This window comes from Hippocampus bargibanti, linkage group LG11 (genome assembly GCF_051943395.1).
Source record: "Hippocampus bargibanti isolate YZ-2025 linkage group LG11, ASM5194339v1, whole genome shotgun sequence".
NCBI lineage: Eukaryota > Metazoa > Chordata > Actinopteri > Syngnathiformes > Syngnathidae > Hippocampus > Hippocampus bargibanti.
The window spans coordinates 4468959-4484039 of record NC_142744.1 but is presented as its reverse complement, the minus strand read 5'-3'; the positions used below and the strand labels follow the sequence as shown (position 1 = coordinate 4484039).

General features: G+C 41.1%; 1 protein-coding gene across 1 annotated transcript in view; it reads right to left on the bottom strand.

Moving 5' to 3' along the window:
• Window positions 1-559: 559 nt before the first annotated feature.
• pax3a (paired box 3a) overlaps window positions 560-15081 on the bottom strand; it is a 32765-nt gene continuing 18243 nt past the window's right edge. Inside the window, exons 5-9 of the mRNA XM_089007617.1 lie at window positions 14312-14511; window positions 12532-12697; window positions 11384-11607; window positions 3363-3626; window positions 560-736 (exon numbers count right to left, since the gene is read on the bottom strand). Coding sequence (XP_088863743.1) covers window positions 719-736; window positions 3363-3626; window positions 11384-11607; window positions 12532-12697; window positions 14312-14511 — 872 coding nt within the window. The 3' untranslated portion in view covers window positions 560-718. The remainder of the gene's footprint in view (window positions 737-3362; window positions 3627-11383; window positions 11608-12531; window positions 12698-14311; window positions 14512-15081) is intronic.

The following is a 15081-nucleotide window of genomic DNA, read 5'->3' as shown; positions in this document are numbered from 1 at the left end:
GATGTGTAAAAATGGTCTTCAATGAAAAACCACATCAGGGTAGATTTATGTCTTTTCCATCGTGTTCAACCTTGGCAATGAACATCTGGCCTTTTTTTTGGGGATGAGGGAAAAAGAAAAAAAATCAATCCTTGGTCAACTTGGTCCCAGAAAGCAAAAATAAAATGCTTGGTTTAAAAAAAAAAAGGTCTGAATAAGGCATTTAGATGAGATTCTATTGACCAATCAAAATGTCAGGCTCCATCATTTGTTTTGGTAGCCCCAAGTATTATTTTAGTATCTCTTCCAAAGTTTTGACAATGCACCACGTGGTGGAAAGGGGTCGAATGACAGCCTTGCAAAAAAAAGCAAATACAGAATCTTGAAAGTATTAAGAATGCAACAAATGCCCCCCCACCCCACCCCCCAAACCGCACCCCCAATCCCGCTTTTCCTTCTTCTCTCCAAGTATGAACACGCAGGGTCGGTCCTTGGCGAACGACGAGATGTATGAGGTAACTGGAGAGGCTGCACCTTTGGTCCTAATTATCCCCCCCCCCCCCCGCTCCTTCGCCATTCGTACGTCCTGAATCAGAGTCATGAAACCCCTCCACCAGCGCCACTGGCATCTCGTTGGTAAAAGCAGCGGTTGGGGGTGTGGGTGGGGGGTTGGGTTGCCTTGGTGGGGGAGGTCAGACTGGCAGTAGAGGAAATCTTCAATGTCGATGAGACGGTGGTTTTAAATAATAAAAGGTACCTAAAGAGGAGAAGGGAAGACAAAGGGTTGGTTATAAAATATGGCCAGTGAATGAAGTTTCCCGTCAAAGTAAACCTAAAACAAAGAGAAATTCACCTTATGTATTCAAAACAACCGCATGATTCAGCAATCGAGCCTGCTAGCTTAATGCTAATGTTTTTTTTTGTTGTTTTGTTTCTCCATTTTCGAAACAATTCACCGCCATTCACGAATTTATTGGGGAATCGAAAACATGACATGGAGCGTCAGTCCCAAATTTGTTCGGGTTTTTGTTACTTGTACGCCGATAAAGCGCTGGCCAGACCTCAGGGAATGTTTTTTTTTCTTTTCCATAAGGGGGGAAGCATTTCCCTATTTTCCCATGTTAGTGCTTTGTTCCACCTTCAGCTGTTTTTAACGCACTATATAAACCAATATGTATGTATTGCATTGTATTTTGGGCAGCCTCCCTCATTTCAAGCTCATATAACTGCAGACTTATATAAATTAGGAATTGACTTTTTTTCTGATGAAACAAGAGAGTCTAAGGTTTTTAACGCTGTATTTAAATGTTTCTGTAGTCCTAAAACTCAATATTGTGTGGGTCCTGGAATTTTGAGTGACAAATTCTACGCGCTAGCAGGCCGGCAACGTGTATGACAATTTTGGCCAGCCAGCTAGCATCTCACTCTCGCACAGCAATCCACCGTGTGATGGCACCAGAGGGGGGAAGTTTGTGAGTCATTTAGCCTCTGAGTCTGTATTCAACACTTTGAATGGATTTTGATTTAAGACCATTTTGACTTACGACCATTTTGACTTACGACCGTTTGGTCGTAACGGAAATCGGGCGTAAGTCGGATGTTACCTGTACTTTGGTGTGCCTTATACAGTAAAGTCTCGTTATATCGATATTCAAGGGAGTCCGAAAAAATATCGATATAACCGGGACTATCGATATATCCGACCCTGTTTGCATGTAATTTTCTCCGTGCGTGCATAGAAATAGTATCGATATAACCGGGACTATCGATATATCCGATATCGATATAACGAGACTTTACTGTATATGGAAAAGGTTTGAAAATACACAATCGATTGGGGGTGGACCTTATATTCCGGTGCACCTTATACACTGGAAAATATGGTACACTTGTCCCATTTCCATTTTTGCACGTGTGACCCTGAGCATAGGACAACATTTCAGGAGCAGGTGACAATGGAAAGCGGCGTCCCGCGTTTTGAACAATAAACCTTCAAAAAAAAAAAACAGGTGAAAAGCCACAGGGAGGGATCTCTTCAGACCCCTTTTTCAACCCAACGTGGTTGGTTCGAGCCAAGCCTCCGCCTGGATCGTTCTCGTTCTGCTCCGTTGATCAATAACTAAAATCTGACCTCCTGTTGGACACATGGTTTCAATACGCCACTGCCAAGGGTCATAATCGCCCCCTGTTAAAGAGCCCCTTCCTTAACACACAAAAAGGTACATGCCTCCACCCCCTGCCCCAAAAGCTACATGCGTTTCTCTCCCAGGACGGGCTAAATTAATGAGATCAAGATGTCGCCACTGATGGGGCCAGTCAACATGTGCTAGCGTACCCCACGACGAGCTACACGCTCCCCTCTGTCCTGTCAAACACACTTTTTAGTAAGTGGCTCTTTTCTTTGAGTCGGGCCAACACGGGGGTCATTACATGGATAGGTGAGCCGTACTCGAATCCGATGGGCTAGCTCGTCATTACGGGGGTCATGAAAGGACAGCGAAAGGGAGCCCATAGGACTGCCTTAGCGTCAAGCTACGTGGCTCGTTTTGATGAGCTTAATGTAAACGGAGGTAACCTAGCTAACAATGGATGTTGTACATGTAATCTCAGCGCAGGGCCGCCCCATTTGAGACCTTCATTCATCAGAAGGGTCCGTGTAATTAGCGTGGTTTATGTTAGTCAGAAATCCTAAACCCAATTGAGCTGGAGAAAAATGACAAGCTTGCATAAAAAAAAGAATACAGACTATTTGGAGAAAGGGAATACTGTTCGTTTTTAACAGAAGCTCATTTAGTAAAATCTAAAATGAGTCTAAATCGTTAAATGTGATATTTTCGTAGTGGGCGCAACAACATACAAGTAACATCCGATTTAGGACCGAGTTCCATTCCGACCAAACGGTCGTAAATTAAAATGGTCGTAAGGCGAAATCAATTTTAAAATGTTAAATAGAGACTCGGAGGCTAAATGACTCGCAAACTCTGGTGCCATCACACGGTCAGTTGCTATGCGAGACTTTTTAACCTGTCACATCTGCTGGCCGAAAAATACAGTAAAGTCTCGTTATATCGATATTCTCGGGAGTCTGAAAAAATATCGATATAACCGGGACTATCGATATATCCGACCCTGTTTGCATGTAATTTTCTCCGTGCGTGCATAGAAATAGTATCGATATAACCGGGACTATCGATATATCCGATATCGATATAACGAGACTTTACTGTATCTGAATCACAGACTGATGTAAAGTAAAGTTATTCTCCATAAAATGGATTTCGGGAACCAATTTGGTGCATTTACATGATTTCCTATGGGAAATAGTTATTTGGATTTCAATTTTTTTTCATGATATAAACAAAAATGATGGATTTCAGGCCTACCTTGCTCTGACTGTATTGTCCATACTGGTACGATGGATGGTGGTCGACGGCGTAGGCTGGCGAGGTGTAGGAAGACGGGCAGTAAGACTGAGTGCTCGGCAGGGTGGGCATGCCGGTCAGACCCGGTAAAGCCTCCAACCGTTGGGAGCCGTGACAGCTAGCAGCCATGCCGGCGTTAGGCTCCAAGCCTCCGGTCAGAGGGGAAATAGCAAAGTCACTCTGGGGCTGATGAGGCACTCCGCTCGGGTTCAAAAGGCCCATCACCTGCGGGGAGAGAGAGAATGGGAAAAAAGGAAGTTTGGGAAGACAGATGAAAAGTCAGTCGATCAAGTCGACTCAGGTGGGCTCCGAGATGTAGAGGTGCAGTCATTGTTCATTGTCAGACCCCACTGGCGTAACCTCATACATGTGGTTTCTTTTTATTCTGCTTTACTGACAAGGGCGTTGATGGCTTTTGCTTACTGGAGGGAAGGAAGCTTTCATTAGATCTTCATTGCCTTCAACTTTTTTTTTTTTTGGTGTTTTCTTTTATTGCTTTGAATGGAGCAGATATGGATTGTTTTTCAGCATTTTTGGCCACAACGTTCATCAAGGAGGAGACTGTGCTGAGCTGTTGCGCCTAATCGGCAGCACCAATATGCCAGCACTGTTTTTGATTGGGAGGAATGTCTGTGCCATTTTGTTTTTGACTGTCATCACTGGACAGACAGCACTGGGGCGATTGTGCTTTTTTTAATTATAATAATAATACATTTTATTTACAAGCGCCTTTCAAAACTCTGAAGGACACTTTAGTCACGATATTTTTTCTGCGGGTGAGCAGCGGCAGCCACTCAAACCGTACTATATAATTACAGTAAAGTCTCGTTATATCGATATTCAAGGGAGTCCGAAAAAATATCGATATAACCGGGACTATCGATATATCCGACCCTGTTTGCATGTAATTTTCTCCGTGCGTGCATAGAAATAGTATCGATATAACCGGGACTATCGATATATCCGATATCGATATAACGAGACTTTACTGTATATATTAATATAATAATAAATAAGAAATATATATATTTGGCTCTGATAATGGTATATTTTTGCCATTCTGACAGCAAGGATTTGTGGCCCATTTTGGCATAATGGGACAAACCAATTAAAACTTTTACTTCGCTGTTTTTTGCGCAATTTCAAATCAGCAATTTCACAGGAAAGGTCGGTGCGGTTGGACAGTCTGCAGCTGGATGGATGCATGACTTGAGGAGCCCGCGGTGAGAATAAAGGAGAGTCAACGCCGATGCATATGTGGATTTGTCGCGGCTTGGAATTGAAGCGGATTTATGTGGGACAGGAGATGTGAGACAATCTCTTTTCGTCAATGGATGCTAGAGCGTCGTGTTTGCTTTCAACATTTAGCTTGTAGCTGACGGGCACATTTCACTATGACATCCCTGATCCATTGGGGAAAAGGACGCTTTGATCTTTCATCCAGAACTGCTTCATACAACAAAGTGCAGAAAGTGCTGAAGGTTGAATGACTATTTGTGTTGTCATATATTGTTTTTTTTTTTTGTTATTTTGACTTCAAGATGTCACCGCGAGAGTGGCTGTCTTTACAACAGCACCTGTATTTTGTTTTTCAACCTCTTCCTTTCCTTTCCTCTTCCCTCCTGCTGCAAAATGTACATTTCTCCACGGCATGACCAATAAATGCGAATCCAATCCAACTAGACTGTCAACACACGTGCCGCGATGAACGATGCCATGAAACGTGGTTTGCTTCTAAACCACAGGTGTCAAAGTCAAGGTTCGGGGGCCAAATCTGGCCCACCACATCATTTTATTCGGCCCGCGAAAGTTGGTATATATATAAATATATATATAACATGTATATATGGTATATATATATATATATATATATATATATATATATATATATATATAAAACAAATATGTTTTTGTGTAATTTACCACTGCTAAAAAAAATTAAAAAACAACTAAACACTCACCAAAGACGAATCACAACACAAACTCTAAATTCCACTTTTTTTTGCAGAAGTCCTTAAGCAATTCTGACTTCATCCAGTCAAACATTTGCATCAAACAATTGAAAAAATATGCACTTTTTGCAACTTTGAAGTGTCCCAAACTTATGTTTATGTCTGCACGGAGACTGGTGCGTCTGTTCTTAAAGAACGCCCTCTTTCAAAATCCCTTGATGCCCTAAAATCACCGTGTCCTTGTGAGGCCAAGAGGCCAAAAGGGTACGTGGGAACAAGGGGTAGTGTGCATGTGTGTGCGCGTGTGTTGTCGCCAATGCGTCGAACCCGAACCGCTGTTTGTGTGCAAAATTTCGTTGCAGTTTTTGCTCTGATGTCAAGGGCGCAGCGTCGGCGGTGATACATCACGAACAGCTGCGCATAGGTTTGCGTGAGAAACAAAGTCATGAAATTGTCTTTTAAAAGTAAAAAAAAAAAGGGGGCTGGGTGGACATTGAAACGGGTGGACTTGAGAGAGAAAGAGTTACAGTCTGTGTAATGAAAAGAAGAAGAAGAAGAAGAGGTGAGGGGCCTGCGATGGAAAGACAGCAGGAATAATGAATGACTAAGACGTAAAGCAGATTGAGGCAGAAAATGAGGCTTCCCAAACTTAGGGGCCATCTGGCATGTGTGCTCTGATCATGATTGATGACTGATGTATGTGATGTCGACTGTCAGTGGTAAGACCTCACATATTGTCAACTTATGTTAACCCCCGATTCCACCAATAAAGATCTGAGGTTGGAAAAAAGAGTAACATGACCAATCACGTCGCAATATTTTAACGACGGTAACAGAAGAGACGCACTCATCAGGCACGTCAATCAAACAAAAGTGATTTTTTTTTCCCTAATTTGAAATTATGGTGAATTCCGAACATGGGTCGACTAATATTCGTACTGTCTATTATGGGTTGTTTTTTACCCTGTAAGAAATTTTGTTAGCATCACATGTAATGAAATGAGTTTTCATAGATGGATAGATGGATAGATCGATAGCTCAGAATCAGAAAGCCTTTTATATAGCTACCTAGCTAGATAGATAGCTACCAAGCTAGACAGATAGGTACCTAGCTAGATAGATAGCTACCGAGCTAGATAGATAGCTATCGAGCTAGATAAATAGCTACCTAGCTAGATAAATAGCCACCTAGCTAGATAAATCGCTACTTAGCTACCTAGTTAGATAGCTAGATACCTACCTAGCTGGATAGCTACCTAGCTAGATAGATACTGAGCTAGATAGATAGCTACCTAGATAGATAGATAGATAGCAACCTAGCTAGATAGTTACCTAGCTACATAGCTACCTAGATAGATAGCTACCTAGCTAGATACCTAGCTACATAGCTAACTAGATTGATAGCTACTGAGCCAGATAGATAGCTACCTAACTAGATAGATACCTAGCTACATGGCTACTTTTTTGTTGTTGTTTTTTTTGTGTTTTTCCCAAGATGGTGGCGCGTGAACATGCAGCGGCTCCCCTCTTCCGGCAAATTGGCATTTTCATGTTTATTATGGTTGTTAAAGTCATTATAAGCGCCTTGCATGCTGGGTCCAAGAGGACAGTAATTTCATCTGTGCTGTATGTCATGCATATTAGCATATTTGACAATAAAGCTGACTTTGACTTTGCCTAGATAGATAGCTACCTAGCTAGATAGATAGCTACCCATGTGGATAGATAGCTACACAGCTAGATAGATAGTTACCCATCTAGATAGCTACCCAGCTAGATAGATAGATAGTTAGATAGCTAGATAGCTACCTAGTTTGATAGAAAGCTACCTAGCTAGATATATACCTACGTAGCTAGATAGATAGATACCCATCTAGATAGTTAGATAGATAAACGAGAGCTAGATAGCTACCTAGCTAGATAGATAGCTACCTAGCTAGATATATACCTACATAGCTAGATAGATAGATACCCATCTAGATAGTTAGATAGATAAACAGAGAGTGACAGATAGAACGAGAAATAGCAAGCTAGCAAAAAGTGCGGGCTAACCACCACATGAGCCGGCTAGATAAATTCACTGGGTCAAACCACTCACAGCATACACACAAGGGATATGCATACTACATAATATACAATGATCAAAAAAAGCATCATGAAACGATTTAAAAATAATCAAAGTGAATTTTATGTTTTTTTGCCATTAAATCAAGTTAATGCTAATACATAACATCTTGCTAATTCAGCTTGATAAAAAAAATGTATTTAATTATACCAAAGGGTAGAGTGAAATGGATTACATATGTGTGAATAGAAGTTAAAAATTGGTATTTCACCAAATATAATGGAATTATTGATCTCTCACGTAATCATATGTGATAAAATATGATTACAAAATCAAAACATTATAAAGCTGTGCTATGCATTGCTAGAATGCACAAGTTTAATTCTCAAGTGGTCGTATAGGCTTAGGAAATAATACGCGTCTATGAGCTGACATTTCTACAGCAGCCGTTGGTGGTGCGGTGTCTGTTTTGAGGTTGTTCCGGGGATTAGGTCTCAGGGGGGGTGCAAATCCACGCCGCCCGCTTCATTGGTGAGAACGGATTGCTTAGGTATGCACTAGTTCAGAGACCTCGCACCGAAAGAGGAGACTGCTAGCGCTCCGATCGCTGCTACCGGGATATCTCCGATGACTATCTCGCTCATCGAAAGTCAACGTTATCCATATCAGTCCTGATATGACCATATCTGGAGTTAAAGGAACATCTGAATCTCTACAATCTGCTTGTAGAGGAAAAACAAGTCCGGCAGTTCCGATAAGAAAATAAGGATTAAAGAATAAAATGGGTGGAATGCACATTAAAGGCGGAAAAAAAAAATCGGATTTTTGGTAGTTTTGTAATCATGGTCATTGTGACTTGACAGGAGATGTGAGACAATTTGTTTTCGTCAATGGATGCTACAGCTTCGTGTTTGTTTTCAACATTTAGCTTGTAGTAGACGTACACATTCCACCATGACGTCCCCGATCCACTGCTGAAGAGGATGCTTTTATCCACTCTGCTTTCATCTAGAACTGCTCACAAAGAATGAATGAATGAATGAATGAATGAATGAATGAATGCATGAATGAATGAATGAATGCATGAATGAATGAATGAATGAATGATTCTCTGTGTCTTTGTGTTGTCATATTATTTGTTATTTTTTGTTTTTTTTTACTTCAAGATGGCACCGCGAGAGTGGCTGCCTTTCCAGCAGCTCCTGTATTTTGTTTTTCTACTTCTTTCATTTCCTCTTCTTTTCATATCCTTTAAGTCACAGGATATTTTTTTCTGCGTGTGTGGCTGCCACTGCTCACCCGCAGAAAAAATATCCTGGGACTGTAAAGTGTCCTTTCGAGTTTTGAAAGGTGCTTATAAATGAAATGTATTATATTTATTTTCATTCTTCTTCTTCTTCCTATTATTATTATTATTATTATTATTATTATTAAGTTGCTTATTTATTTATTTATTTATTACTGTCTGTTACTTCCGGGTTGAGTGAACGCTGGCGCGTGTGGCTGCCGCTGCTCACCCGCAGAAAAAATATCCTGGGACTGTAAAGTGTCCTTTCGAGTTTTGAAAGGTGCTTATAAATGAAATGTATTATATTTATTTTCATTCTTCTTCTTCCTATTATTATTATTATTATTATTATTATTATTATTATTATTATTATTATTATTATTATTATTAAGTTGCTTATTTATTTATTTATTTATTTATTTATTTTTTACTGTCTGTTACTTCCGGGTTGAGTGAACGCTGGCGCGTGTGGCTGCCGCTACTCACCCGCAGAAAAAATATCCTGTGACTGAAAAGTGTCCTTGAGAGTTTTGAAAGGCGCTTAATAATAGAATAATAATAATAATAATAATAATAATAATAATAATAATAATACACTTCATTTATAAGCACCTTTCAAAACACGAAAGGACACTTTAGAGTCACAGGACAAGTTCTTCCGTGGGTGAGCAGCGGTAGCCACATGCGCAAGCGTTCACCAACCAAGAACTCAAATAGATAGAAAGCAAGCCAGCTAGCTAATAGCTAGCTTGCTTTCTATCTATTTGAGTCACTTCGGGGTGGTACTTTAATTTTATTTTTAATAACATGTGACTGTAAAGTTATTAAAAATAAAATTAAAGTAAAAACATGTGACTGTAAAGTGTGGCGACCACTTGAAGGGAAAAGCCAAAAGGAAAAGAAGAAGATGTGACTGTAAAGTGTCCTTGAGAGTTTTGAAAGGCGCTTATAAATGAAATGTATTATTAATATGATTATTATTGTATTTTATTTCTTATTGTATCTGTTTTTTTCTATGCTTGTCTTCTACTGTAAAGCAGGGGTGTCAAAGTCATTTTTTGCCGCGGGCCACATTGTAGTTATGGTTTCCTCTTGAGGGCCGTTATGAATTTGGGGAACCCATTAGAATGTTTAAATCCCTTCAAATATTACATATAGAGCACACAGCAAATTAATGAATAATTCATTTTCAAATCTGAAGTCAAGAATAATGACTTTTATTGTGGTTGACATCCAAAAATATGAAATTTTGGCTCAGATTTTAGCAATCATCGTGGAATTTAACAAGTTTGATTTGCTTTCGCGGGCCGAAAAAAATGATGTGGCGGGCCGTATTTGGCCCGCGGGCCTTGACTTTGACACCTGTGCTGTAAAGTGTCCTTTAGAGCTTTGAAAGGAAAATAAAATGTATTATTATTATTATTATTATTATTATTATTATTATTATTATTATTATTATTATTATTATTATTATTATTATTATTATTATTATTATCAGCTGTCAAGTCATGTCTGCTTCAAAATAAATCTGTTCCAAAAGAGAGTGTTTTTAAAAAAATGCTAACTCCCCCTTCCACAGATTAAAACTTAAAAAAACATGACTGCAAAGTTCTACGAGTCTTCATTACCTCTCAATGTCATTGAAAGTAATCACCCCTTTGCTCTCTAATTGAACCCAAATGAGCCAATGAATTATTTCCCTAATCTGAAATGGAGTGAGCGATATTGCAATATGCATTCCAACACCTGCAATGAATCGACAAATTAAAAGAAATTAGCCAACAAAGTGATTCATTTCCATAAATTACACACCGCGTTACAAGAGGATAGATGACTTGGTTCCCTTCAATTAAGAAACCCCCCCCCCGTGCACACGTGTGATTGCAATTCCAGACTGACATTCCTGGCACGCCGTATCCATGTAAGACCTTGTGTGAAGAAACTGCCAGCGAAAGGTTAATGCTGAAACCAGCCAGTAGGACACTCAACCTTTGACCTCCTTTATTGGCATACCGGCGCACTTTGTGACCTCACCAATGTATGAATTCACAAGACAGGAGAGTCTATACGTTTTAAGGTGTAATCCGCTTCAAATTCCTTGAGCATGTCAGTTTCCTCACACTGACTATTTTGTCAATATACGCTAACGCGCGTGCGTTGGGTTCAAAACTCATTTGGTGACAACATTCGTTTCAAAGTCGGCCATTTGACCGCGAGCCGCCTACCACTTCCTCACAGCCGTTTGATAGCTAACCCTTGAAGTAAGGGAATACAAACCTGCCTGGAGGCACTTGTTTTTATCTACGCCTGACAGGATGCCTAGATTCTCTCTCATGGGAATTAATACCCAGCATGCATTGCATCTCAGCCCGACCACCCTTTGTGGAGGCCTAAAAGCTCGTTTTCCGCCTGTTAGAGCATCTTCTAGCCCGGTAGGGAGTCACTGATGACTGTGTAATCGCTCATAATTGTCTTTTCAGTTTTGATTTGCGTCATGGCGCCACAGACGGATACGTACGCACTCTGTATCTGGTGACTTCCTCTAAAGACTGACATTTGCCGCATTGGAAATTCATGCAATTCATCCGTGCGAACATAAATGAAATGCAACCTTTCAATAGCAACGTGGATCTCGTCAATGGCAAGGCAATAACGTGAACAAACTGGATGGACTAACCTGAGGTGAGAGGCTGTTGCCGATGGCGGCGGGGTTGACGGGGTTGCCGTGTCCGGTAGGGGCGACGAAGCTGTCCGAGTATCCTGAGAAGCCGTGACGTCCAGAGGAAAGACAGTACGCCGAACCTCCGTCCTGAGCGGCGGTTGATGAATTGAGACCGCTTTGGTGTACAGATGTCGGAGGCAGAGGCTGCGGTCGATGGACTGTGCTGGGCTGTTCGGTTACTATTTGTAAATCGGAAAAGAAAATGAAAATACAAAAAATTACACCAAAAAAGTACTAAAAAAATTACAAAAAAATTAGAAAGAAATTACAAAAAAATTAAAAAAAATATTTTAAAAATAGACAAAATTGCAAAAAATTGCCAAAAAAAACAAAAAATACAAACAATTACAACAAAAATACAGCGAATTGCAAAAAATACAAAGAAATGCAAGAAAATAGAAAAAATACTAAAAATTGCACACAAAAAAAAAAATTGCACTAAACTACAAAGAATTACAAAAAACACTTAGCGCCATACACAAATCTAGTTTAACTCATTAACTGCCAGACCATGTGCAAAAATGTGTCCACTCCAGTGCCAGGGTTTTTGTCATTTTCATTCAAATTACTGGACCCACTGAATATTGAGTCTGAGGACTGCATAAATATTCAATTCAGCGTGAGAAACCTCAGACGTTCTGTTAGTTAATTCCTAAATTATATGGGTCTGTAGTTATCTGAGATTGAAATGGGGGCGACTGTACAAAATACAATATTGGTTTATATAGGGCTTTAACAACACCTGAAGCTGGAACAAAGCGCTAACATGGACGAAAGGGAAATACTGCACGCTGTAGAAGGGAAAAAAACATGGGCAGAGGTCTGACTAGCGCTTTAACGGCACCCCTGCGAGAAAAACCAAAATCCAATCAAATTCAGGAATGGCGCTCCATGTCATATTTCCAATTCGCAAATAAATTCCATAAATGGCAGCGAAAGCGTTAAGGAGGGCAGATTGTGAAAAGTATGATGATTGTTTAGGGTTCAATTCCAGCTCCGGAATTCCCCTATGTTGCAAGTTTGTGGGTTTTCTCCGGGTATTCCGGTTTGCCTCCCATATTCCAATTGTACCTAACAACAGCAATTTCTCCGCCGAGGCTCACCTTGAGCTATTGAAGTGGCAGGATATGGACTCTCGGGCAGCTGATAGGGCTGCAGGCCCGACATGGCTGACGGAGGGAAAGCGCCCGGGATGAGGTGATTGAACGCCATCAGCTGATTGGCTCCCGCTTGCTTCCTCCATCGGGCTCTTCTGTTGCTAAACCACACCTAATAGGAGAATAAAATAGTTTTCAGTGCTGATTGCGACCAAGATTGATGTCTCATTAACCATTGAAATTTATTTTCAGCGGTCAAATGTTGTTTTAAATTGTAATATCTCCATTCACCAATAGATGGCAGACATTTCCTTGTTGCATTTACGTTGGGTTTTACAATGTGAATGGGCCTCGTATTGTTTTGATTAGGAATTACAGTCAAATGTGTTATTATTTCTGTATCTATTATATAGCTAGCTACCTAGCTATCTATTAGCTGTCTGGTTGGTTCGCTAGCTATGTAGCTAGCTATCGTTTAGCTGTCTAGATATCTAGGTAGCTATCTATTAGCGACTGTATCATGTGACTGTAAAGTGACCTTGAGAGTTTTGAAAGGTGCTTATAAATGAATATGGAATTTTATGGAATCTTATGAAAATGAATTTATGTTACTTCCAGGTTGAGTGAACGCTGGCGCATGTGGCTACCACTGCTCACCCATAGAAAAGCCCTCCTTGAATGGTATTTTATTGTATTCAATCGAGCCCTTTGCATTGGGAAAACAAAAGTATGGGATTATTTTCTTACTTGCTTCAAGGTTGTTGTTAGGGTAGGATCATGGATCTATTGCATGTGTTGGAAAATGTATGATCAAAAATGAAATTTTAAGGCCTTGCATTACTCGATGAAAAGGTATCTTCAGCCATCATCTGTACTTCTTTTAAAGTGTCTGAAATTTCGCTCCTCATCCGAGAAGCTTCGTCAGAGAACTAAAATTTGCTGGTTTGGCACCACCACCTCTGGACATTAGGGATATACAATATATATAGGGCTACCAGAGCTACCAGCAACTTTTAGTTTAGCTGACGAAGCTTCTCGGATGAGCAACGAAACGACCCACACCTTCAAAGAAGTACAGATGACGGATGAAGAAACCTTTTCATCAATGGACCACTCTTGCGTGACTGAGAGCTTACACAGTACTGTATGGATACTTGAATTTTGTCCATAATAGGATTACTGTTATATATCTTGGTTAGTCAGTAGATATTCCAGAAGTCAGTTTGGGAGTCAATTCAGACAAGATCATCATTATTCTAGTACTCATAAGTTTTGTGACATTTTTTTTGTTTCGGGTGTGGTGTGCCATAAGGCTTTTCTAAATGGGTGCCAGAGGTTAAAGGACACAAATTTATCTGATGACCTCTCTAAAGCAAAAATGACTTTTTCATCACTTGTTTAAAAAAAAAAGAAGAAAAAAAGCTATTCTGTGTCATGACGGCGATCTGAACGGATCGAGATCTTAATATGCGAAGCGTGTCGTGAAACCACAGACATCTTTGTATTCTGCGGCGAGTCACCGGGTTCAAATAAAGCCAGAGGGGGCTGTTCCAGCTGTTAAAACTTCTATCGGCCAAACATCTCAACAAATCTTGATGTATTTCGGGGGCTCTTTACATCTCCTTCGACGAAAATAGGAAGCTGTGCTAGCATACAGTGGGCGCAGTGTGTCTGTCTAGGGCTTGACGATTGACGGCGGTACAGAATGCGTGGCAACATCCCAAGGGCATTTAACACCCGCATGATCCACAACAGCGCCGTTCATCACTTTTTGGGGTGCACAAACCTGAACACGGGCTTCGGTGAGTTTAGCCCTCTGTGCCAGTTCCTCCCTCGTGTAGATGTCGGGATAGTGCGTACGCTCAAAGGCCCTCTCCAGCTCCTCCAGCTGCTCCGCCGTGAAGGTAGTTCGACTCCGCCGTTGCTTCCTCTTGAGAGGCAGGCCCGGCTCGGAGTCCACGTCGGAGCCTTCGTCCGAATGACTGGCTGCAAAACAAATAAAGTGTCACTGGAGGAGGCGCTTTAAGCCGCCGTCCAAAAGCCGAGACGGGAAACAAAGGGGTTTCGTTGAATGCAGCACATGGTACAGAGCCACTTTAGATTGTCTTCTTCTACTTCTTTTCAACTCCTCGGCGGTTCCTGAAGGGATCAAAAGCCGGAGATTGCTTGAACACGGATTAAGGAGGACTAGATCTCACCGGGGTTTCCATTCCCCGGGACACTGTGTCTCTCCCGGTCTTAGCCATGCTGTGCGCTATATGCCGATAGGGTCCCGGAGTTAAGGGTGCTGGGACCCTTTGCAGGTGCTTCTTAATCTGTTTGTTCAGTTGAAGGCCAGAGAGAGCCAAGGAGGGACGGCGAGGGACGGCTTTTGGGGTCTAATTCAGCAGAAGACTTGAATCGATGAAGTAGAGGACGGAGACTATTGCATTGTCTGCATGGAAGGGGGGGGGACAGGGGACAGGGGACAGGGGACAGGTCACCCCGTCTATTAAATAATGATTAGGCTTCGCTAACTAGCGTGACAGCCCACTATTGTCCCCGATTACGCATAGG